Genomic DNA, 25,562 nt, shown 5'->3' on the forward strand with positions numbered 1-25,562 from the left:
AATGTTTTATGAATAGATGGGGAATTGTATTTGTCAGCCATAGTCCTATGTGTCCTGTATTTAGTCTTTATCAGGATCCCCATTAGGTCCTACCAAAGCAGCAGCTACTCTTCCTGGGGTCCAAACACATCATACCATTTTTTTTAAAATAAATAAAACAGTACATCATAAAACATCATTACAACACTATATACAATGCATTCGATAAGTATTTAGACCGCTTGACTTTTCCCACATTTTGTTACTATACAGACTTATTCTAAAATGGATTAAACACAAAGAATGTCCACATCAATCGACACACAATACCCCATAATGACAAAGCAAAAACAGCTTTGTGCAAATGTATTATAAATAAAAACAGAAATACTTTATTTACATAAGTATTCAGACCCTTTGATATGAGCCTTGAAATTGAGATCAGCTACATCCTTTCCATTGATCACTTTCTTTCATTTTTTTATTTAACCTTTATTTAACTAGGCAAGTCAGTTTTAAGAACAAATTTGTATTTACAATGACGGCCGACCATCATCCATCTACAACTTGATTGGAGTCCACCTATGGTAAATTCAATTGATTGGACATATAAGGTCCCACAGTTGACAGTGCATGTCACAGCAAGAACAAAAACAGCTAGGTACAGAGGGATCCTTGATGAAAACCTGCACCAGAGTGCTCAGGACCTCAGACTGAGCCGAAGGTTAACCTTCCAACAGGACAACGACCCTAAGCACACAGCCAAGACAACGCAGGAGTGGCTTCGGGACAAGTCTCTCAATGTCCTTGAGTGGCCCAGCCAGAACCCTGACTTGAACCCGAAATGAACATCTCTGGAGAGACCTGAAAATAGCTGTGCAGCGTCGATCCCCATTCTACCTGACAGAGCTTGAGAGGATCTGCAAAGAAGAATGGGAGAAATTCCCCAAATACAAGTGTGCCAAGCTTGTAGCGTCATACCCAAGAAGACTCAAGGCTGTAATCGTTGCCAAAGGTGCTTCAATAAAGTACTGAGTAAAGGGTCTGAATACTTATGTAAATGTCATATTTCAGCTTATTTTATTTTATATATTTGCCCCCAACAAAAAAAAAACAGTTCTTGCTTTATCATTGTGGGGTATTGTGTGTAGATTGATGAGGGGAAAAAATGATTTAATCCATTTTAGAATAAGGCTGCAACATAACAAAATGTGGAAAAAGTCGTGTCTGAATATTTTCCGAATGCACTGTATATATATAACACACAATGTATAATACCACCATGATACAATATTACAATGTACGTGTGTGTAGAGTGCGTATGCCAGCATCTGAGTGCGTATGCGTGTTTGCCTGTATGTGTCTGTTTGTGTGTCTCTTCACAGTCCACGGTGTTCAATAAGGTGTACTTTTATCTGTTTTTTAAATGATTTTACTGCTTGCATGAATAACTTGATATGGTATAGAGTTCCATGTCGTCATGTAGTCTCTGTGTAGTACTGTGCGTTTCCCATAGTCTGTTCTAGACCAGGTGTCATGTCTTGTGGGCTATGGATTGGTGTCTGAGTTGTTGTTTGAACAGACAGCTCGGTGCTTTCAACATGTCCATACCTCTCACAAAGACAAGTAGTGATGCAGTCAATCTCTCCTCTACTTTGAGCAGAGCAGCACATTATTAAGGTCCGACGTGTTACTATTTTTAAACTCTGCATCATTGGGAGGGGCTCACCAGTATTTCATGGTAAAGTCTACACCGGTTGTAACTGGTGCATGTGACAAATAACATTTGATTTGAAACCTCTCCCAATCAATATTTTTTGACCAGTTTACAATACAGGGTTACACCAAGCAGTTTAGTTTCCTCAAATTTCTCAATTTCCACATTATTCATTACAAGATGAGGTTCAGGGTTTAGAGTTTAGTTAATGGTTTGTCCCAAATACAATGCTTTAAGTTTTTTTTTTTATATTTATCACTAGATTATTACTTGCCACCAATTCTAAATCTGACTCCAGCTTTTTGTTAAGTGTTGCAGTGGTTTCACTTACTGTGGTAGCTGACGTATATAATGTTGAGTCATCAGCATGCATAGACACACAGGCTTTACTCAGAGCCAATGGCAGATCATTAGTAAAGATTGAAAAAAGTAAGGGGCCTAGAGAACTGCCTTGGGGAATGCCCGACTCTACCTGGATTTTGTTGGAGAGCTTCCATTAAAGAACACCCTCTGTGTTCTGTTAGACAGGTAACTCTCGATCCACCATATAGCAGGGGATGTAACGCCATAACAAATACGTTTTTCCAGAAGCAGATTATGATCGATAATGTAAAAAGCTTCACTGAAGTGTAAGAAAACAGTTCCCACAAGCTTCTTATTATACATTTCTTTCAGCCAATCATCAGTCATTTGTGTAAGTGCCATACATGTTGAGTGCCCTTCCCTTTAAGCATGCTGACATTTAGTTCTTAATTTGTTTACTGTGAAACAGTAAGATGGCGCCGACAGAAATGGCAGCTCTGCTTCTAGCTCCTTAGCAACTTTGCAGCATTTTTTGGCTTCTTCAGGAAGTGTATAGGGGATGTTGTTCCCACTGTGACTATTAAAACCTACTCAAACCAAAAACTGTGGAAAGATGGCAGCATTCACGCAAAAATGATAGCATGAACCACCACATTTAACCACGGCAAGGTGACAGGGAATATGACCGAATGCAAACAGTGCAGTTATGCCCTCCATAAGTCAATCAATCAAGCAAAACTTGAAAAAGTGGAGTCACAATTCAGTGGTTCAGACATGAGACATACGTGGCAGGTACTCCAGACAATCATGGATTACAAAGGGAAAACAAGCCACATCTTTCTCACGGACAAGCTAAACACCTTCTTTGCCCGCTTTGAGGATAACACCAACACGGAACGCTCCCGAAGACTGTGGGCTCTCGTTCTCCATGGCTGATGTGAGTAAGACATTTAAGTGTGTTAATCCTAGCAAGTCTGCCGACCCAGACGGCATCCCTAACCATGTCCTCAGAGCATGTGCAGACCAGATGGCTGGGATGTTTAAGGACATATTTAATATCTCCCTATCCCAGTCTGCTGTCCCCACATGCTTCAAGATGTTCACCATTGTTCCTGTACCCAAGAAAGCAAAGGTAACTGAAAAAAATATATATATATATTTTTATTTTATTTTATTTATTTAACCAGGTAGGCTAGTTGAGAACAAGTTCTCATTTGCAACTGCGACCTGGCCAAGATAAAGCATAGCAGTGTGAACAGACAACACAGTGTTACACATGGAGTAAACAATTACATGACTATCGCCCCGTAGCACTCACATCTGTCATCATGAAGTGCTTTAAGAGGCTAGTTAAGGATCATGTCCCATACACTTACCTGACACCCTAGACCCTCTTCAATTTGCTTACCGCCCCAATAGATCCACAGATGATGCAATCACCATCACATTGCACACTGCCCTATCCCATTTGGACAAGAGGAATACCTATGTAAGAATGTTGTTAATTGACTATAGCTCAGCACTCAACACCATAGTATCCTCCAAGATCATCATTAAGTTTGGGGCCCTTGGTCTGAACCCCACCCTGTGCAACTGAGTCCTGGACTTCCTGATGGGCCATCACCAGGTGGTGAAGGTGGGAAACAACACCTCCACTATGTTGATCCTGAACACAGGGGCCCCACAAGGGTGCATGCTCAGCCCCCTCCAGTACTCCCGGTTCACCCATGACTGCATGGCCATGCACACTTCCAATTCAATCATCAAGTTTGCAGATGAAACAACAGTAGTAGTCTACAGGGAGGAGCGGAGGGCCCTGGTGGAGTGGTGCCAGGAAAATAACTTCTCCCTCAACGTCAACAAGACAGCAGAGGGAGCACGCCCCCATCCATAAAAAAAAAACAATTTTAGAATAAAGCTGTAACCTAACAAAATGTGAAAAAGTCAAGGTGTCTGAATACTTTCTGAAGGCACTGTATGGGGCCTCTACGGAGCCAGTAAAACACTCACGTCCATGAACTCCACGTTGGCCTTCGGTCCCGTTGCCTCGTTCAGGATCTTGATGGCCACTGGGATCTTCACAGTCTCGCCCTCCGGGACCCAGATACCCTGAGGGAGAAGAGGTGAGGGGGGAGAGGAAAGGTAAGTTAGAGGGGTAGAAGAGGGTGAAGAAAGGAGGAGTGAGTTAGAAGAGATGACAGAAGAGGAGAGAGGTGGAGAGGTGAGTTAGATGGAGGGAACAGGAAAAATGTGTTTAAAAAGGGGAAGGAGAGCTGATTTTGACGGCAGCTGAATCTACACTGTGAGACATAGTTCAGACCTCTACACTCTGATACATTGTTCAGACGTCTACACTGTGAGACATAGTTCAGACCTCTACACTGTGAGACATAGTTCAGACCTCTACACTGTGAGACATAGTTCAGACCTCTACACTGTGAGACATAGTTCAGACCTCTACACTGTCAGACATAGTTCAGACCTCTACACTGTCAGACATAGTTCAGACCTCTACACTGTGAGACATAGTTCACACCTCTACACTGTGATACATAGTTCAGACCTCTATATTGTGAGACATAGTACATGGCTTGCTCTCCTCTCTCTTGCGTAACAGCATACCTGACCTGGATGTGCATGCGATTCTTACTATGTGCCTATGGGATTCTCTCTCTCTCTCAGTTCAATTTAAGGGGCTTTATTGGCATGGGAAACATATGTTTACATTGCCAAAGCAAGTAAACATATCTCTGTCCGTCTGTCGGTCTCTCTCTCTCATCTCTGTCCATTTCTCACTCTGTCCTCTCTCTCGCTCCCTCATCTCTCTGTCCATTTCTCCCCCTGTCCTCTCTCCCTCTGCTCTCTGTCCATTTCTCCCTCTGTCCTCTCTCTCTCTCCCTCATCTCTCTGTCCATTTCTCCCAATGTCCTCTCTCTCTCTCCCTCATCTCTCTGTCCATTTCTCCCTATGTCCTCTCTCTCTCTCTCCCTTATCTCTCTGTCCATTTCTCCCTCTGTCCTCTTTCCCTCTCCCTCCGCTCTCTGTACATTTCTCCCTCTGTCCTCTCTCCCTCTCCCTCCGCTCTCGGTCCATTTCTCCCTCTGTCCTCTCTCCTTCATCTCTCTGTCCATTTCTCCCTCTGTCCTCTCTCTCTCTCCCTCATCTCTCTGCCCATTTCTCCCTCGGTCCTCTCTCCCTCATCTCTCTGTCCATTTCTCCCTCTGTCCTCTCTCCCTCATCTCTCTGCCCATTTCTCCCTCTCTCCCTTATCTCTCTGTCCATTTCTCCCTCTGTCCTCTCTTTCTCATCTCTTTGTCCATTTCTCCCTCTGTCCTCTCTCTCTCCCTTATCTCTTTGTCCATTTCTCCCTCTGTCCTCTCTCCCTCATCTCTCTGTCCATTTCTCCCTCTGTCCTCTTTCCCTCTCCCTCCGCTCTCTGTACATTTCTCCCTCTGTCCTCTCTCCCTCTCCCTCCGCTCTCGGTCCATTTCTCCCTCTGTCCTCTCTCCCTCATCTCTCTGTCCATTTCTCCCTATGTCCTCTCTCCCTCTCCCTTATCTCCCTGTCCATTTCGCCCTCTGTCCTCTCTCCCTCACCCTCATCTCTCTGTCCATTTCTCCCTCTGTCCTCTCTCCCTCATCTCTCTGTACTTCCTCCTTTAAACACCTCCTAATTTCTAATGACCAAATCAAGTGATTGTGGTATGTGATAATTTGATACCTTGTAGACGGTGCCGAAGGCCCCCGAGCCCAGTATCTTGACCCTCTTGAGTTCAGTCTCTTTGAGGATGCGGAGCTGGGCCTGGTTAGGGGCTGTACCACTAGGTGTTAGTGGCTCCACCAGCTGTAGGGAGACACAATCAATCAACTCATCAGTCAATTCATCGATCAATCAATCTGCAATATGTTAGTTTCTCACTCCATCAACCAGTCAATGAACCAATCTATCCATCAAGCAATTACGCAACCAACCAGTCACATCTCCCATGGGCATGGCACTCTTTAAACTTTACAGAAATTGTATGAGAGAGTAGTTGTTTCATTATCTTTCAAGTGGAGAAGAATGAAGTAGAGGCAGCGAGAGGACGGGGAGAGAGAGAAAGAGGAGGGGAAAGAGAGAGAGAGTGATAGAGGGAAGAGATGGTGAAAGAGAGAGGATAATAGCAAGAAGGAGGGGTGAGACATAAAGGGAGAAAGAAAGAAAAAGAAAGATAAATAGGGGAGAGAAAGAGAAAGAGAGTAAGGGACGGAGCAAAGAGAGAGAACGAGACAGGGTAGGGAGGGAAGAAAGAGAGAGGGAGGGAGAGGGAGAGGGAAATGGAGAGAGAGAAAGAGAGAGAGGGGAAAGAGAGAACGAGTAAATCAGCTCCCTTCTCTCAGCTGTGGCCATGCCCCCCGGCTCATCACTGCTGTCTGATTAAAAAACAATAGCTGTTCTTCATTTAAATGGAATTCTAAATCAGTATTGCATTAGAGCTAAGGAGAGGGGGAATGGGGAATGAGGAGGGTATGGAAAGAGAAAGTGAAGCAGAGTGGCGAAGGAGAGGGGGCGGGAGGAAAAAAAGGATAGAGGAAAGGGGAGAGGGATAGGGAGGAGAGGGAGGGGCATGGAAGGTGAGAGGGGAGGAAAGGGGGAAAGAGAGGGGGCAGGAAAAGAGAGTGGAGGGTCACACAAATCCAGTCACCTCTCCGTCACCCTGGACATCTGAGAGCTGTCCATTATATGAGGTGCTGAATGTGTGGTAGCAAGGACAAGGAGGGAGCTGTCCACCAACCTCCTCTAATCTGTGGTGCTGAAAACTGAGGAAGACTACTAGGACACTACTATTTACTAGTAGTCTCTACGAGTAGAGTCATTCCCTGTTTGTTACTCACTATCTGACATCACTGACGTCAAAGCACTAAGGTTGCATCGATGCAGGTTATACTGAATAAAATAATAGGAAAGAAGTTGTGTGTGTGTGTGTGTGTGTGTGTGTGTGTGTGTGTGTGTGTGTGTGTGTGTGTGTGTGTATGTAGGTAACCAAGACAGCACAGTGGGGAGAAGAGGATGGAGAGAGTGTGAGAGAGCAATAATGTAAGGTACAGTGGAAAAAGCTACAATCTTGTCATTATTGAAACAACTTGAAAAGAGCCTAGTGCACCATCACTTGATGGCACTGTAACTGTAGGGTACACTCTAAAAAATGCTGGGTTGTTTGGTTGACCCAACTGCTGGGTTGCGGGGCATTGGGTCACTTTGTTGGGTTCTTTGTTGTTATTAGGTTTGTTGTGTTCTTTAAAAACTACTGGGATATTGGGGCTGGGTTATTGAGATATGTAGTTGGAGTAAAACGGGGGAGGCGTAGTTTAGTAGGGGTGTGACTTTCAGATAGTTTTTTTTAGCCACCCATGCCACCCATGAGAAAACATGTCATTCATGTTCTGTTGTATAGCTATCACAACAACAACAGCAACAAATACGGTGTGCAGGTGTGGTTGGTAGCCCAAGGGCTTCTATAAAAACCACACCACAAAAAACAGTATACCACACATGTGTACAAAAATAAAATAGTTAGATGAAACAGACAACAAAACCTACTAATGATAACGGTACAAATGAACTGATAGGCAATCACATTTGTTTTAAACAGTATATGTTTTGTTTAAATGTGTGTGCGCATGTGTGGATGTGAGTGTGAGTTGGGCTATATGGAGGAGATTACTGAGTAGCTTGGTTCATCAGACTGACCCCCAGTCTACGCTTAAATTATTGAGGGATGATGAGGGTTTGGCAATTCCAGAGTATGGTACCTCTGTATCTGAGAGAGAATTGACTATGTGAGGTGCGGCAGTGAGGAGGGTGAATGTTATCACAGTGTCTTGTGTTATAAAGATGGATTTCAGAATGAACCTGGAAGAATCCATTGAAAGGTAAACTGTGTCATGACGTTGGGCTGGGGTTAGGTTTATGACAGTCATAAATACCTCTCCCTCCTTTTTCCTCTCTCTACCCTAGTGATGTTACATTTGCAAACCCCTTTGGTTAACATAGAGATTCTGGGAACATCAGAAGGTGGGGGGAAATTAAGTATATTCTGGTAATCCGACCTGTTCGTTTGTCATCTGAGACATTCTGAGACATTCTCATCAATGATAAGATGACATAAACACTACAGTGGAAAGTCTACACATTAGAGTTATCGGATTCACATGGAATTGTTGTTCAATTTAAATGTTTGAATATCAAATTATTCGTGATGGGATGAAATGTGATTTTAGCTTCTAAAATGTGAGATTTGGGGTTTCACAAGTTTAGGGCTCTGCTCAATCACTGGCCCACCCATGTGAAGGGACATGGGCTATAAAACATTTCAAACACGCCCTCCTCTCCCTTCCTATATCAAGCCTTGACGACAATATAGCCTCCTGTTCCGAGGAAGTGAGGTCGATGGTCCAATGTCAGAATGGTTCAGATAATAACTACAGAACAAAGCCAACATCAGCGTGAGCTTTGGTTGCGAATGGTATGAACTTTGAACACTTATTCACTACAGAAGCGATACCTCCTAGCCATTGAGTTAGCAACAGCAGCTGCAAACGAGGGTTAGGAAGGAACAAACAGAGTATCCCGTCTATCACACAAGGACGTTACTACAACGTATCCGATTGACCACCAGAGACATTCATCAAAGGACAAAGGACTCGGTTTGGCAACACGGGCTTCCATCTACCACCAACCTACCGAAGTGCAGCTCAGAGTAAATATTTATTGCATTTTCCTTTTCCAAATGGGTGGTAATTAAGAATGCATAAGATACTTTATTTACGATAGCACAGCTTCTTCCTTTGGTCCTCAGTCTTCCCGCTCTTTCACTCAAAACCCAGCCCTTTTCTTTTGTGTAACCAGCTGTCATATCTGTTCCGCCCACTAGGGACGTTTTCCTTGATGACATAATTTGTAATCAAGTTATGATTAATTATGTCTTTGTGTAATTCTGTGTGATTAGTTAGGTATTTAGTAAATAAATATTTAAACCCAATTTTGTATCGCTGACTCAACTTGTTAGCCAGGGTTCGTGAATATAACCAAGAATTTGCAACTTTCAGATGAGACTGAATTAAGGTGACGATTAATATTGACTGCTATTGATGTAAAATATGACTAGGTCTTTAAGAGTTTATTCAGAAGATAACAGCTCTATAAATAGTATTTTGTGGTGCCCCGACTCTCTAGTTAATTACCTTTACATGATTAGCTCAATCAGGTAATATTAATTACGGAGAAATGATTTTATAGAATAGCATGTCATATCACTTAATCCGGCATAGCCAAAGACATGACAACTGTCTGGGATGCATGAGTATTTGTCGATGAAAATACATAACTGGCATGCATTAATGTCGAAAATAGACAAGATATTGAGTTTCTTAAACAAAGGTGAAGGTGGAGCCAGGTAATTAGAGGTGGCTAGTCAAGCAATTTTTTTTAAATTATGAGTATTTTGTGTAAGAGGCAGGCACATGTAGTGCCCCAGACAATACTACAGTAAATTAGGTATGGGTAAATTAAAAAAGACCCCAGCTTTTAGGTCAATGCAGGGTGACTGTAAAAAAATACCATATTAAAGGATAAATTAACCCATATTTGGGTCATCCCAACAACCGAACTGGCTGGGTCAAAATAACCCAATGTATGTTCTGTTCAATATTTACTCAGTAATGGGTTACCAAATAACCCAAATTGGGTTGCTTTTAATCCAGCATTTTTTAGAGTGCAGTACATCCAGGCTTTTTCACTACACTATGTGGTGTTGAGAGCTTTAATGGAACCTGAACCTACTGTATGTTAACACAGAGTACTCTCTTCTCCTCTTCTCTCCTTTCCTCCCATCCCCTACTCTCTTCTCCTACACGGTGATTGAGTGAATGTCTGTCTGTCCTCTCTGCAGGCAGCGCTCAGAGTGAGCTAGCGCTATACCGCCCTCAACATTAGCAATAGAACAGGACACATACACTTGAAGTCAGAAGTTTACATACACCTTTGCCAAATACATTTAAACTCAGTTTTTCACAATTCCTGACACTTAATCATAGTAACAATTCCCTGTCTTAGGTTAGTTAGGATCAACACTTTATTTTAAGAATGTGAAATGTCAGAATAATAGTAGAGAGAATTATTTATTTAAACTTTTAAACATTTCGGGCAGCCTTCCGCAAGCTTCCCACAATAATTTGGATGAATTTTGGACCATTCCTCCTGACAGAGCTTGTGTAACTGAGTCAGGTTTGTAGGCTTCTTGCTCGCTCACACTTTTTCAGTTCTGCTCACAAGTGTTCTATAGGACTGAGGTCAAGGCTTTGTGATGGTCACTCCAATACCTTGACATTGTTGTCCTTAAGCCATTTTTCCACAACTTTGGAAGTATGCTTGGGGTCATTGTCCATTTGGAAGACCCATTTGCGACCAAGTTTTAACTTCCTGACTGATGTCTTGAGATGTTGCTTCAATATATCCACGTTGTTTTCCTACCTCATGATGCCATCTATTTTGTGAAGTGCACCAGTCTTTGCTTCACAGTTGGGATGGTATTCTTCGGCTTGCAAGACTCCACCTTTTTACTCCATACATAACAATGGTTATTATGGCCAAACAGTTCTATTTTTGTTTCATCAGACCAGAGGACATTTCTCCAAAAAGTATCTTTGTCCCCATGTGCAGTTTCAAACCGTAGTCTGGCTTTTTTATTGCGGTTTTGGAGCAGTGGCTTCTTGCTGAGCGGCCTTTCAGGTTATGTTGATATAGGATTAGTTTTACTGTGGATATAGATACTTTTGTACCTGTTTCCTCCAGCATCTTCACAAGGTCCTTTGCTGTTGTTCTGGGATTGATTTGCACTTTTTGCACCAAAGTACGTTCATCTCTACGAGATGAAGGCACAGTCAACTTAGTTTATGTAAACTTCTGACACACTGGAATTGTGACTTGACACACTGGAAATGACTTGTGTCACACACAAAGTAGATGTCCTAACCGACTTGCCAAAGCTATAGTTTGTTAACAAGACATTTGTGGAGTGGTTGAAAAACAAGTTTTAATGACTCCAACCTAAGTGTATGTAAACTATCGACTTCAACTGTACTCATCAGGCATCTCACAGTATGTACCTAGTAGCTACAGAACTGAATGGGACTAAAATATGAACCCAAAACATGGCTAGTATAGTGAAACTCAATTAAAGTGAAACTGAATGATAGGCTGCCTGTTAATGTTATTTCACAGTCGTCGTTATTACTAATATCATATATCTCCTATCACATGTGCAGTACTGGTGCTGTTTGCAGACCTGACAGTGGTTCTGTCCTGTAATAAGGTGCCATTAGGGACTTACCCATCTCCTCTCTATCCTATCCATTCGTTCTGATCAGACAAGGGAGAGGGGGGAGACAATGCTCTTGATATTTCATTAAGAGTTCCAAATGCAGACAGAACACTTCCTGGTTGGGGTCGCGTGGCAGGGAGTGGAGCAAGGCAGGCTGGGATATTCATTAAGATGGATGTTTTGAGGGGATGAGAGATCTGCACTCTGCTCCCCACCCTCCTGCCTGATTGGGCTGTGTCATGGTCCACTATTCCCTACATAGTACACTAGTTTTGACCAGGGTGTAGCATGGGGATGCATCCAAAATGGCAGCCTATTTATTGTATAGTGGACTACATTTGTAGGGCATAGGGTGCCATTTGGGATGCAGAAATGATGAGAGAATAAAAGGTTTCTGTTATCGAGATGACATGAGTACAGCCTGAGCTCCATCCCAAATGGCAACCTATTCCCCTACAAGCCCTGTTCAAAAGTAGTGCACTATGTAGGGAATAGGGTGCCATTTGGGATGCAGACTGACATCTGTCTATTCCATTTGATGGATGAGATGTCTAATTATCCAAAGAGACAGTGACAGAAAACAGTTATGCTGTACTGCTACAGAGTCAGGAGGAAGCAGGGAGCATTGTTATGCATAGGCTTGTAGGATGTGTGTGTGTGTGTGTGTGTGTGTGTGTGTGTGTGTGTTCCTCTCATGTTAGCCTGTACTCTAAGACAGTGTATTGTAATGCTGGTCAGGAGCAGACACTCGGTAGAACTCAGATACAGAACATAGCTAACTCTACATAAAAGTAAAGTTGTAATACAGTAATGGTTGTTGTGTTCACATTTCTAGACGAGGTACGGTACAGTGGCATAATGTTCTATTAAAGCAGTACAACAAGATGATTGAGATTTTAATAAGGTGTGATTGTATTTGTGTTGCCTGGTTCAGAGTACGGTCAATATGAGGACTGACGATATTTTCGTGCATAACGTCCGTTCCAAAAAAGCAATGTACAACCACATAATAACACTAGTCATTATTGACTCTGGGTTCAAGCTCAGGTATTCTAAACATGAACAAAAGAGAGGAGGGAGCGGGAGGGAAGGAGGGAGGACAGAGAGAGGGGGAGAGAGGTCAGAGTCGTGGGAGAGAGGATGGAGAGAGGATGAAGAATGGCAACAGAGGAGAGAGAGAGAGAGAGGAGGAGGGAAAGAGGACGTAGAGGAGAGAGAGAGAGAGAGAGAGAGAGAGGAAGGAGAGAAGAGGGAGAGGCCACTGTGATCTCATAGCCTCTGGTGGCCCTCACCTATAACAGAGCACATCACATGCCAAGAGAGAGATTTGCACTTCTGGCTCTGTGTTATTACAGCTCTTCATAAAGCAGTGAGTTAAGGGAAGACCATCACACTAAGATTAGGATGTAGGATGATAGTGAACTGAAACTTCAAAACTAATCACTGCAAAAGTCTTTGTACTGTAAACTCGTGCTACATCCCAATTGGTACCCTATTCCCTATATTTTGACGAGAGCCCAATGGAAGGTTTGTCTATGATCCACATCTCAAGATGTCCTTACCCTGTCCTGTCTCCAGTCAGCTTGAAGTACATACCTCTATCCTTGATTATCACATCCACATCCACATCCAAACTTTGTCTCCCGGTGTGTGTATGTGTGTGTGTGTGTGTGTGTGTGTGTGTATTCACACCCCATACCTCTGTCTCGAGGAAGCGTCGCAGGGCTCTCTTCTTCTTGATGCTCTTCCTGCGGACGGACACGGCTCCGCTCAGAGCCACGATGACCACCACGAAGAGGCCACCTATCACCCCGGCTGCAATCAGGGGAGTCCTGAGGGAGAGAGATGTGAGATAGGGCCACAGCATTAGATACTACCTATTTATTATCTTTAAAATAGTTTAGCTGCTCTTGATGTACCTATGATTGGCTGGTACAGTGAAACCAATGGACTAGTTTGTCCAACTGGCAGGTCAAGCAGGTTTAATCAAATGCTACAAATATTTGAAAGGAAACAAATATTATTTGAAACCAGGTCTGATAAGCACTTACTCCAGAGGTCACAACAGACTTGGCTGACTAGAGCTTGGGACAATTCTTAATTAGCTAACAACCTTTGACAAAATACATGATCTAGCATCTGCAGGTGTCCTGTTACAATGTTAGGCAGTTAATTCAAAGAAGGGAAAGAAATGAAAGTCAGGACATTTTTTCTAATTGAATAAAAATAATATATTCCATTCAGCATGTGTGATCAGCACTTTCCATGATCTCTCCAACCCTCTACACTCCTAACCTGTCTCCCTGTCTGTCTGTCTGCGCTGAGTGCTGGGAACTTTGGGTTACGTCCCACATGGCACCCTATTCCCTGCATAGTGCACTACTTTTGACCATACCCCTAGGGACTTGGTTAAAAGTGCATATAGGGAATGGAGTGCCATTTAGAACGCAGACACAGTATACTGTAGGTGAGAAGATGAGATGGTGTATCTGAGTGAATAGGCCCTATTCTCTATCTTAATACAGTTTTTAACAATCACTTTGGCACTAATTTCAGAACCTTGTGGTCATTTTTCAAAACTCTAGACACAAAACTCAAAACGGTCATCACTTGCAACACAGGTTGTCCAATGTTCAAAACGTTGCATTGTGCATTCATATCATTAAAGAACCCTTGCACTTGCAGAACCATTGGTTCAAATAACTCATTTATCATGAAATAGCATAGGACCATTAATTTAGATCACCCACACACAAGATACCGATAGTTTCACTGTGTACAATCATGTGTTCGTACAATCATTAAATATTGTAGTAATAAAATATGTGATACATGTTTCATTATGCTACTTCATGTAAATACATCACTGTAAAATGACTAGTAGAGAGAATACTACAGACACAGTGGAATCACTGAACAAAATATGACATTTATTGAAGAAATACAATAAAATCACAACATAGGTTTCTTTGAATCAAAGCAAAAATAATTAGCTACAAAAAAAGAAAAAACAGTTAAAGGTCAACTGCAGTGTTCCTCACCTGGCTTACTGTAAAACATCACTGTAGTGTTCCTCACCTGGCTTACTGTAAAACATCACTGTAGTGTTCCTCACCTGGCTTACTGTAAAACATCACTGTAGTGTTCCTCACCTGGCTTACTGTAAAACATCACTGCAGTGTTCCTCACCTGGCTTACTGTAAAACATCACTGTAGTGTTCCTCACCTGGCTTACTGTAAAACATCACTGTAGTGTTCCTCACCTGGCTTACTGTAAAACATCACTGCAGTGTTCCTCACCTGGCTTACTGTAAAAAGCAAAACAAAATATTGATTGCTGTACTTCTAGATTTCCATCAACCCGGACTTGTGGATTTGGCCACAGGTTCTCATCCACATCACAATGGATATTTTCATTAGCCAAACATCTTGGGAAGAATCTTGGGCGAATCCAGGCCTGACACTGGTCTGCTGTGATGTCATTGCATGCGTCATCCATGGCCTGGAGAAGGGTGGCTTGTTCGTGAGGGCGCCTATCATATACCTTCCACCTCCACGTGGAGAAAAATTCCTCAATCTGGTTGAGGAAAGGAGAGTATGGGGGTAAGCACAGGGTGGTAAATTGTGGATGGGCCTGAAACCATGCTTGCACCATTTGAGCATGGTGGAACCTGACATTATCCCACACAATGACATAGGTCACGCCATCAGCTCTACAGACCTGATTTAGTTCATCAAGGATGGTTACATTCGAACAGCGAATCATGTGGCTGCCTGCAACTCAATATATAGACTATATAGAGTAGAGAGCTTAAGATGTTGTTCGACCAAACATTAGAACGGGCAAGATGAGTAATCTAAGCAACTTTGACCCTGGGATGATTGTTGATGCCACACATGGTGATTCCAGCATCTCAGAAACAGCTGCCTTCCTGGGATTTTTATGCACTACAGTCTCTAGAGTTTACAGAGAATGGTGCGATAAACAAAACACATTCAGTGAGCGGCAGTTCTGTGGGCAAAAACACTTTGTTAATGAGAGAGGTCAGAGGAGAATGTCCAGACTCATTCAAGCTAACATAAAGGCCACACATGCTCAAATAACAGCTGTTTAAAACAAAGGTGTGCAGAAGGGCATCTCTTAACATACAACACCGTGAATAATTCAGGCTGTTGTGGAGGCAAAAGGGGGCCCTACCCAGTACAAGACATGTGTACCTAAAAAAGTGGCCGGTGAGTGTACAGTAATGTCAAATCTGAAAACATGGTCTGGAAAAGTGGTACATGGGACCATAGGAACAGTGTCTGATAAAGAATGATGATGAAATATTACATCCATAGATAATGTAGTCCAGTTGGTTCATGTTCCACGGTAATTGGTGTCAATGGATCTCGTTATCCTGAAACTTTCATGTTCTAAACATGAAATATTGATTATCAGTTTCCATAAAACTATGTATTAAGAGTAATGCAACAGTTACGTATCATTTTGATCAGTTGTATCAATTGATAGTTAGATCATTGTAATGAAATGAATAGACAGTCATCTCAGATGTAATGTGTGAATTGCATTTTGAAATGGTAATACTTTGATGTTAAGTTGTGTCATTTTGAACAGGCGATTTTAGTTCAATGAACAAATTATCTTAGCTTTATGTGTATTGTATCCAAGCAATTGGAAAAAGTGTTAAGAGCTTTGAAAAATTTGTATTTTGATCATTGGTTGTGAGTTTTGTGTCTATAGTTTTGAAAAATGACATCAAGGTTCCGAAATTAGTGCCAAAGTGATTGTAAAAAACTGTAAAAAGGGCTCATTTGGCAGAACAGAACAGAGCAGAGTGGCGGCGTCAGCACACTCCAGTCATGTTTTACATCAGCAGGAAAGCTATCAGCCACCTGGTACATCACAGGCCCGTTACATGTTATCACACTCAGCTCACTTCTGGAATCACATGAAACACCCCCCAATCTTTCGGTCATCGGGTGCCTCCCAAATGGCTCCTCTATTCCCTACTGTATGTAGTGTGCTACATTTGACCACGGCACATAGGCAATAGGGTTATCCTGCTCATTCTCCCAGCTCCACCTCTCTCCTACCCAATATTACAGGGATGGATTTACTGTAGTAAGGGACAACATGATGATTTGTGGAGGAAGTGGCTACAAGAGACATAGTTGTAATTTGTAGGAAAGCAAAGGCATACTCCTAGTAAACATTGTATAGACATGCCCAAATGGAAGTGGAGAATGGGGTAATAAGTAAAAAACAGGCTTGAGAATGTGTGGAGTGACATCCTCTTTCTCTCCCCTTTCTATTTTGAGGCAATATGACAATCAGCATGTGTGTGTGTGTGTGTGTGTGTGTGTGTGTGTGTGTGTGTGTGTGTGTGTGTTGTGATTGTGAGTTAATGTGTGTGTGTGTGTGTGGGGGGGGGGGATTGTTTGTGTGTGTGGGGGATTGTGTGTGTGTGTGTGTGTGTGTGTGTGTGTGTGTGTGTGTGTGTGTGTGTGTGTGTGTGGGGTGGGGTCAAAACGCAGAGAGTGACAGAGTGCAGATGACAGTCAAGTCTGTATTATATATTATATGAGACAGCCTTACACAGCAGACTGTGGCAAGGAGTAGGAAGGAAAGTAGAAGAGGGTTGACACAAAATCAGATCAGCTGTGGAACCCAGCCTGCAACCTACTTAGGTAAGAGACATTAAATCTCGTTTTTCAACCACTCCACAAATGTCTTGTTATCAAACCATAGTTTTGGCAAGTTGGTTAGGACATCTACTTTGTGCATGACACAAGTCATTTTTCCAACAATTGTTTACAGATTATTTCACTTATAATTCACTGTATCACAATTCCAGTGTGTCAGAAGTTTACATACACTAAGTTGACTGTGCCTTTAAACAGCTGGGACAATTCCAGAAAATGATGTCATGGCTTTAGAAGCTTCTGATAGGCTAATTGACATACAGTGCCTTGCGAAAGTATTCGGCCCCCTTGAACTTTGCGACCTTTTGCCACATTTCAGGCTTCAAACATAAAGATATAAAAATGTATTTTTTTGTGAAGAATCAACAACAAGTGGGACACAATCATGAAGTGGAACAACATTTATTGGATATTTCAAACTTTTTTAACAAATCAAAAACTGAAAAATTGGGCGTGCAAAATTATTCAGCCGCTTTACTTTCAGTGCAGCAAACTCTCTCCAGAAGTTCAGTGAGGATCTCTGAATGATCCAATGTTGACCTAAATGACTAATGATGATAAATACAATCCACCTGTGTGTAATCAAGTCTCCGTATAAATGCACCTGCACTGTGATAGTCTCAGAGGTCCGTTAAAAGTGCAGAGAGCATCATGAAGAACAAGGAACACACCAGGCAGGTCCGAGATTTCCCAAGCTTTAAACATCCCAAGGAGCACTGTGCAAGCGATAATATTGAAATGGAAGGAGTATCAGACCACTGCAAATCTACCAAGACCTGGCCATCCCTCTAAACTTTCAGCTCATACAAGGAGAAGACTGATCAGAGATGCAGCCAAGAGGCCCATGATCACTCTGGATGAACTGCAGAGATCTACAGCTGAGGTGGGAGACTCTGTCCATAGGACAACAATCAGTCGTATATTGGACAAATCTGGCCTTTATGGAAGAGTGGCATGAAGAAAGCCATTTCTTTAAGATATCCATAAAAAGTGTTGTTTAAAGTTTGCCACAAGCCACCTGGGAGACACACCAAACATGTGGAAGAAGGTGCTCTGGTCAGATGAAACCAAAATTGAACTTTTTGGCAACAATGCAAAACGTTATGTTTGGCGTAAAAGCAACACAGTTCATCACCCTGAACACAACATCCCCACTGTCAAACATGGTGGTGGCAGCATCATGGTTTGGGCCTGCTTTTCTTCAGCAGGGACAGGGAAGATGGTTAAAATTGATGGGAAGATGGATGGAGCCAAATACAGGACCATTCTGGAAGAAAACCTGATGGAGTCTGCAAAAGACCTGAGACTGGGACGGAGATTTGTCTTCCAACAAGACAATGATCCAAAACATAAAGCAAAATCTACAATGGAATGGTTCAAAAATAAATATATCCAGGTGTTAGAATGGCCAAGTCAAAGTCCAGACCTGAATCCAATCGAGAATCTGTGGAAAGAACTGAAAACTGCTGTTCACAAATGCTCTCCATCCAACCTCACTGAGCTCGAGCTATTTTGCAAGGAGGAATGGGAAAAAATTTCAGTCTCTCGATGTGCAAAACTGATAGAGACATACCCCAAGCGACTTACAGCTGTAATCGCAGCAAAAGTCATTTGGCGCTACAAAGTATTAACTTCTGGAGAAGTTTGGGGCTGAATAATTTTGCACGCCCAATTTTTCAGTTTTTGATTTGTTAAAAGAGTTTGAAATATCCAATAAATATCGTTCCACTTCATGATTGTGTCCCACTTGTTGTTGATTCTTCACAAAAAAATACAGTTGTATATCTTTATGTTTGAAGCCTGAAATGTGGCAAAAGGTCGCAAAGTTCAAGGGGGCCGAATACTTTCGCAAGGCACTGTAATTTGAGTCAATTTGAGGTGTACCTGTGGATGTATTTTAAGGCCTACCTTCAAACTCAGTGCTTCTTTGCTTGACATCATGGGAAAATCAAACAAAATCAGCCAAGACCTCAGAAAAATAATTGTAGACCTCCACAAGTCTGGTTCATCCTTGGGAGCAATTTCCAAACACCTGAAGGTACCACATCCATCTGTACAAACAATAGTACGCAAGTATAAACACCATGGGACCACGCAGCCGTCATTCGTCATTCGGCTCACTAAGGCTCACTAAGGAGCTCCTCCTCTGTCTCCTAGAGATGAACGTACTTTTGTGCTAAAGGTGCAAATCAATCCCAGAACAATAGCAAAGGACCTTATGATGATGCTAGAGGAAACAGGTACAAAAGTATCTACATCCACAGTAAAATGAGTCCTATATCGACATAACCTGAAAGGTTGCTCAGCAAAGAAGAAGCCACTGCTCCAAAACCGCCATAAAAAAGCCAGGCAACAGTCTGCAACTGTACATGGGGACAAAGATCGTACTTTTTGGAGAAATGTCCTCTGGTCTGATGAAACAAAAATAGAACTGTTTGGCCATAATGACCATCGTTATGTTTGGAGGAAAAAGGGGGAGGCTTGCAAGCCAAAGAACACCGTGAAGCACGGGGATAGCAGCATCATGTTGTGGGGGTGCTTTGCTGCAGGAGGCACTGGTGCACTTCACAAAATAGATGGCATCATGAGGGAGGAAAACTATGTGGACATATTGAAGCAACATCTCAAGACATCAGACAAGTTAAAGCTTGGTCGCAAATGGATCTTCCAAATCGACAATGACCCCAAGCATACTTCCAAAGTGGCAAAATGGCTTAAGGACAACAAAGTCAAGGTATTGGAGTGGCCATCACAAAGCCCTGACCAAATCGTATAGAAAATTTGTGGGCAGAACTGAAAGAGCGTGTGTGAGCAAGGAGGCCTACAAACCTAACTCAGTTACACCAGCTCTGTCAGGAGAGATGGGCCAAAATTCACCCAAATTATTGTGGGAAGCTTGATGAAGGCTACCTGAAACATTTGATCCAAGTTCAACAATTTAAAGGCAATTCTACCAAGTGCTAATTGAGTGTATGTAAAGTTCTGGGAATATGATGAAAGAAATGAAAGCTGAAATAAATAAATATAAATACTGTTAATCTAACATTTCACATTTTTAGGTCCTAACTGACCTAAGACAGGGAATTTTTACTGGTATACAATGTCAGGAATTGTGAAAAACTGAGTTTAAATGTATTTGGCTAAGGTGTATGTTAACTTCCAACTTCAACTGTATGTCCGACCTCTGAGAGGCTTTGTCTTCTCAACATTGGCTCCAAGTAATTATAAGCAATTATAAGCTGCCTTTCTATTATGCCCAGTTAAACCATAGCTTCTCTAAAACATGTTCGAAAGCCACTTCACCAACTTGGCATGCTACAATCACAGTCACATAGTTCTATCAGGGTATTCTCTGTTACTCTGCTGTCAACATGCTGTATATATGGCTTTTCCCCTCACAGCCTAGGAACTTTATCTGTTTACTAGCACTTCTCCTCATCCCCCTTCACCTCTCTTCCTCACCCCATCTTCACCCCACAGCCTCTCCCTGTCTCCCATCATCAGCTCACCCTGACATTCTCCCCTCATTGCCTCAGATAGAAGAGAAGTGGATCAGATAGTAGAGCATTGAATCACATAGAGTACTGAAACAGATAGTAGAAGTGCAACAACTAGAGTGTAGTGAATCAGATAGAAGAGTAGTAAATCAGATAGTCAGATAGTAGAGTAGCGGATCAGTGGAGAGTGAGACCTAGGCTACTGCAGGCTCTTCTGTGTCTCAAATGGCAACATATTCCCTATATAGTGACCATAAAGCTCTGTTCAAAAGTAGGGCACTAGATAGGGAATAGTGGCATTTGAGATGCAGCTTGGAATGAATTAGCAGTCATTACTGTCTCTCTTCTCCGCTCTTACACAGCTCCATTCAGCTCAGCTCAGCTCTGCCTTGAGATCAGGATGCTTTGGCCAAGTAGTGTGTTTTTACACTATGCCTTTGTTTCGGCCTTCATTTTTAAGCCAATTTGGCATCTCTCTTCTGTGCTGTTTCTTTCTAAGCATAGTCCTATAGGGGGAAGCTGTTCTATTAGGCCTTTTGAATGATGTGTTCTGTCCCTCTGTTCTCTTCTGTTCTTCCTTTTTGTTTCCTCTCACTATCTCAACCCCATCTCAATTGGGTTGAGGTCGGGTGATTGTAGATGCCAGGTCATCTGATGCAGCACTCCATCACTCTCCTTTGTCAAATAGCCCTTACACAGCCTAGAGGTGTGTTTTGGGTCATTGTCCTGTTGAAAAACCAGATGGGATGGGGTATTGCTGCAGAATGCTGCGGTAGCCATGCTGGGTAAATGTGCCTTGAATTCTAAATAAATCACAGACAGTGTCACCAGCAAAGCACCACACACCATCTCACCTCCTCCTCCATGCTTCATGGTGGGAACCACACACACGGAGATCATCTGTTCACCTACTCTGCGTCTCACAAAGACATGGTGGTTGGAAACAAAAATCTCACGTTTGGACTCATTAGACCAAAGGACAGTTTTCCACTAGTCTAATGTCCATTGCTTGTGTTTCTTGGCCCTAGCAAGTCTCTCTTATTGGTGTGCTTTAGTATTGGTGCTAAAATAGTTGTAGGATTTTCATTCAAATCCTACTGCTTCTCACTTCAATATAGTCTTTAAATAAATAAGACCTACACCACTTTTAATAGCACATTACTCAACACTAGTGAGACTCATGTCGCCTACAGTATATTGAAAAATATAACGTGACTCTCCGCCAATAATTACATATAGAGGATTGGAGGATTCTAAATTAAAACCAGAAGCTGCCTCATGGGTCTCCCAGTGGCGGCCGACACCGGTATCGAACCTGCATCAGCCAGTTAAGTTATTTTATATATTCTAGGCTCCGAAGAAATAGACTCAAATTAAGACCTCTTGTTGTTTGTAAAGTCCAATTAAAATGAAGATTATTGTTGAAATGAATTGCTCGACTGGTGTAGATTTTCTCCATCTGTTGGTGTGCAACACTTGAATAACAAGTTAGCTATATTTCCTGCACCAGCCACTGTTCACCTCCTATTGATTGAGCTGTGGTTGCCAACAGTTATTTTAAGTAACCTTTTTTTAACTAGGCAAGTCAGGTAGGAACAAATTCTTATTGACAATGACGGCCTAAACCTAATGTCGCTGAGTTAATTGTGTGCCGCCCTATGGCATTCCCAGTCACGGTCGGATGTGAAACAGCCTGTATTCGAACCAGGGACCGTAGTAATACCTCTTGCACTGAGATGCAGTGCCTTAGAATGTCACGCCCTGGTCTATATTTATTATGTTTATCTTCATTTATTGGGTCAGGCCAGGGTGTGACATGGGTTTATTTGTGGTGTGTTTCGTCTTGGGGTTGTGTGGGGTGTATAACATAGTCTATGGCTGCCTGAGGCGGTTCTCAATCAGAGTCAGGTGATTATCGTTGTCTCTGATTGGGAACCATATTTAGGAAGCCATATTCTTTGAGTGTTTTCGTGGGTGATTGTTCCTGTCTCTGTGTCTTCACCAGATAGGACTGTTTAGGTTTTCACGTTCCGTTTGTTGTTTTTGTATTGTTCGTGTTTTTTCATTCTTCATTAAACATGTCTCATAAGTACCACGCTGCATTTTGGTCCGCTCCTCTTTCAACAGAAGAAAGCCGTTATATAGAAAGGTCGAAAACAAATTATTTGTTACAAGTTGGGGAGGGGGATTTTTGGCACCGAGCTAGGCTATTTGACAATTCTTTAGTAAAGGTTGAAAAGTCTTTTGTTCAGCAAATAGCCCATCCTAGAAAAGTTGGTCCCTCTTCTTGTTCGGGCGGTGTTCGGCGGTCGACGTCACTGACCTTCTGGCCATCACTGATCTGTTTTTCATTTTCCATTGGTTTTGTCTTGTCTTCCTTCACACCTGGTTCCAATCCCATCAATTACATGTTGTGTATTTAACCCTCTGTTTCCCCTCATGTCCTTGTAGGAGATTGTTTTATTGTATGTTTATTGTATTGTATGTTATGTGCAAGTCATGTGTCGGTGTGCGACGTGTTTTGTACCCACTTATATTACTTTTTTTAATATTTTGGTTTTTGGGGTTTAATGAGCACTTATTAAACCACTCTGTTTATACCAAGTTCTTTTTCCTGCCCCTGACTTCCCTGCCACCGACACGTACCCATTACAAGTTGGCAGAATTCAGTCTGCTACAGTAAGTACGCTTGTGAAAAACAAAATGCCTCCAGCTGTCGAAACACAGAATATCTAAGGGGCTTTTATATAATTATAATGTGGGGTTAATAATAATAATACTTTTTCCCCTTGTTATTTAGACCGGATTGTTACTCCCATCTCGTTCCTCGCTCTGTTCCACACCTCATTCTCCGCCTGAGTGCCTCGCTTGTTTGTGTGCTGGCAAGATATGGCAGCAACTTTGATTGTACGTCAAATTCAGCATATCAAGTTTGTATGAAGGTCTGGTTATTCACAGGCAAATAGTAATCTGCTCTAAACCGCTCTGGTGACAAATGAACTTTGCTGCTCTGTTTTCAATCGTCCACATGGGTGGGAGAACCTATTCAAGAAAGCAAATGCATTTCGAAAATGTTAAGAAAAACAATGTATTAGCTTCAGTAACTCGCTACAGTGCATTTGTAACTCAAATGAGCTGCCAACGTAGCTAGTTAGTTTACATACTGTATAGACAGCTAGCTAAGTTAATAACATTTGACCAGCTACCTGACTTAATATTAGCTAGCTATCTTGATATATTTAACACTGTAAAATACATGTGTAGGTAGCTAGCTAACAGCCATGGATGAGGGTGCAAGGATGGCAGGCCCAGCTGTCAAAGTGAGAGTAGGATATTCTGGATAGAGCAGGTCATTATGTGTAGTTCCCGTCCTTAAAAGTGAAGACAGAGAACATCATATTCAGTGCTGTCTAATTTGAGTATAATGAAGTCTGTTTTCTGTCCTTGGATACAGAGAGCTTTGAAAGCCTGTCTGCAGATAGAGGTCCCAATGAACAGCAGCGGTTCCCAGTTGTAATGGTTTTCATGCGGTGAAGGAGAGACGGACCAAAATGCAGCGTGTAGATTGCGATCCATGTTTAATCAACAAATGTAAACACGAATCAATACAAATACTACAAAAAGAAAGAACGTAATGAACGTAACGAAAACCGAAACAGCCTAAACAAGTGTAAACTAACACAGCGACAGGAACAAGGACAATCACCCACGAAACACACAAAGAATATGGCTGCCTAAATATGGTTCCCAATCAGAGACAACGATAATCACCTGACTCTGATTGAGAACCGCCTCAGGCAGCCATAGACTAACGCTAGACATCCCACAAAACCCCAAGACAAAAACACACCACAATAACCCATGTCACACCCTGGCCTGACCGAATAAATGAAGAATAAACATAATATATGTCGTCCAGGGCGTGACAGAACCCCCCTAAGGTGCAGACTCCCGGACGCACATCAAAACAATAGGGAGGGTCCGGGTGGGCGTCTGTCCATGGTGGTGGCTCCGGCTCTGGTGCGGGACGTGGAACCCACTCTATAAATATCTTAGTCCCCCCTCCTTGCGTCCTAGGATAGTCCACCTTCGCCACGACCATAGCCTAGTAGTCCTCACCCAGAACCCCACTGGACTGAGGGTCAGCTCGGGACTGAGGGGCAGCTCGGGACAGAGGGGCAGCTCGGGACAGAGGGGAGGCTCGGGACAGAGGGGAGGCTCGGGACAGAGGGCCAGCTCGGGATAGAGGGGGAGCTCGGGACAGAGGGGCAGCTCGGGACAGAGGGGCAGCTCGGGACAGAGGGGCAGCTCGGGACAGGGGCAGCTCGGGACAGGGGCAGCTCAGCACTGAGGGGAAGCTCGGGACTGAGAGGAAGCCCAGCACTGAGAGGAAGCTCAGCACTGAGAGGAAGCTCAGCACTGAGAGGAAGCTCAGGCAGGTAGTTGACTCCGGCAGATCCTAGCTGGCTGGCGGATCTGGAAGAGTCTGGCTGACTGGCGGATCTGGAAGAGTCTGGCTGACTGGCGGATCTGGAAGAGTTTGGCTGACTGGCGGATCTGGAAGAGTCTGGCTGACTGGCGGATCTGGAAGAGTCTGGCTGACTGGCGGATCTGGAAGAGTCTGGCTGACTGGCGGATCTGGAAGAGTCTGGCTGACTGGCGGATCTGGAAGAGTCTGACTGACTGGCGGATCCTGGCAGACTGACGGATCTGGCTGCTCCATGCTGACTGGCGGCTCTGGCTGCTCCATGTAGGCTGACAGCTCTGGCGGCTTCTTACAAACTGGCAGCTCTGGCGGCTCCGTGCAGACTGGCATCTCCGTGCAGACTGGCAGCTCCTTGCAGACTGGCAGCTCCTTGCAGACTGGCAGCTCCTTGCAGACTGGCAGCTCTGGCTGCTTCATGCAGACTGGCAGCTCCTTGTAGACTGGCAGCTCCTTGCAGACTGACAGCTCCATGCAGACTGGCAGCTCCGGCTGCTCCATGCAGACTGACAGCTC

At 43.1% G+C, this 25,562-nt stretch overlaps 1 protein-coding gene across 1 annotated transcript in view; it reads right to left on the reverse strand.

Moving 5' to 3' along the window:
- LOC135547567 (receptor tyrosine-protein kinase erbB-4-like) overlaps nucleotides 1–25,562 on the reverse strand; it is a 638,243-nt gene that overhangs the window by 62,179 nt on the left and 550,502 nt on the right. The window contains exons 18-20 of the mRNA XM_064976681.1: nucleotides 13,060–13,192; nucleotides 5,720–5,842; nucleotides 4,010–4,108 (exon numbers count right to left, since the gene is read on the reverse strand). Coding sequence (XP_064832753.1) covers nucleotides 4,010–4,108; nucleotides 5,720–5,842; nucleotides 13,060–13,192 — 355 coding nt within the window. The remainder of the gene's footprint in view (nucleotides 1–4,009; nucleotides 4,109–5,719; nucleotides 5,843–13,059; nucleotides 13,193–25,562) is intronic.

Source organism: Oncorhynchus masou, chromosome 10, assembly GCF_036934945.1.
Source record: "Oncorhynchus masou masou isolate Uvic2021 chromosome 10, UVic_Omas_1.1, whole genome shotgun sequence".
NCBI classification, from domain to species: domain Eukaryota; kingdom Metazoa; phylum Chordata; class Actinopteri; order Salmoniformes; family Salmonidae; genus Oncorhynchus; species Oncorhynchus masou.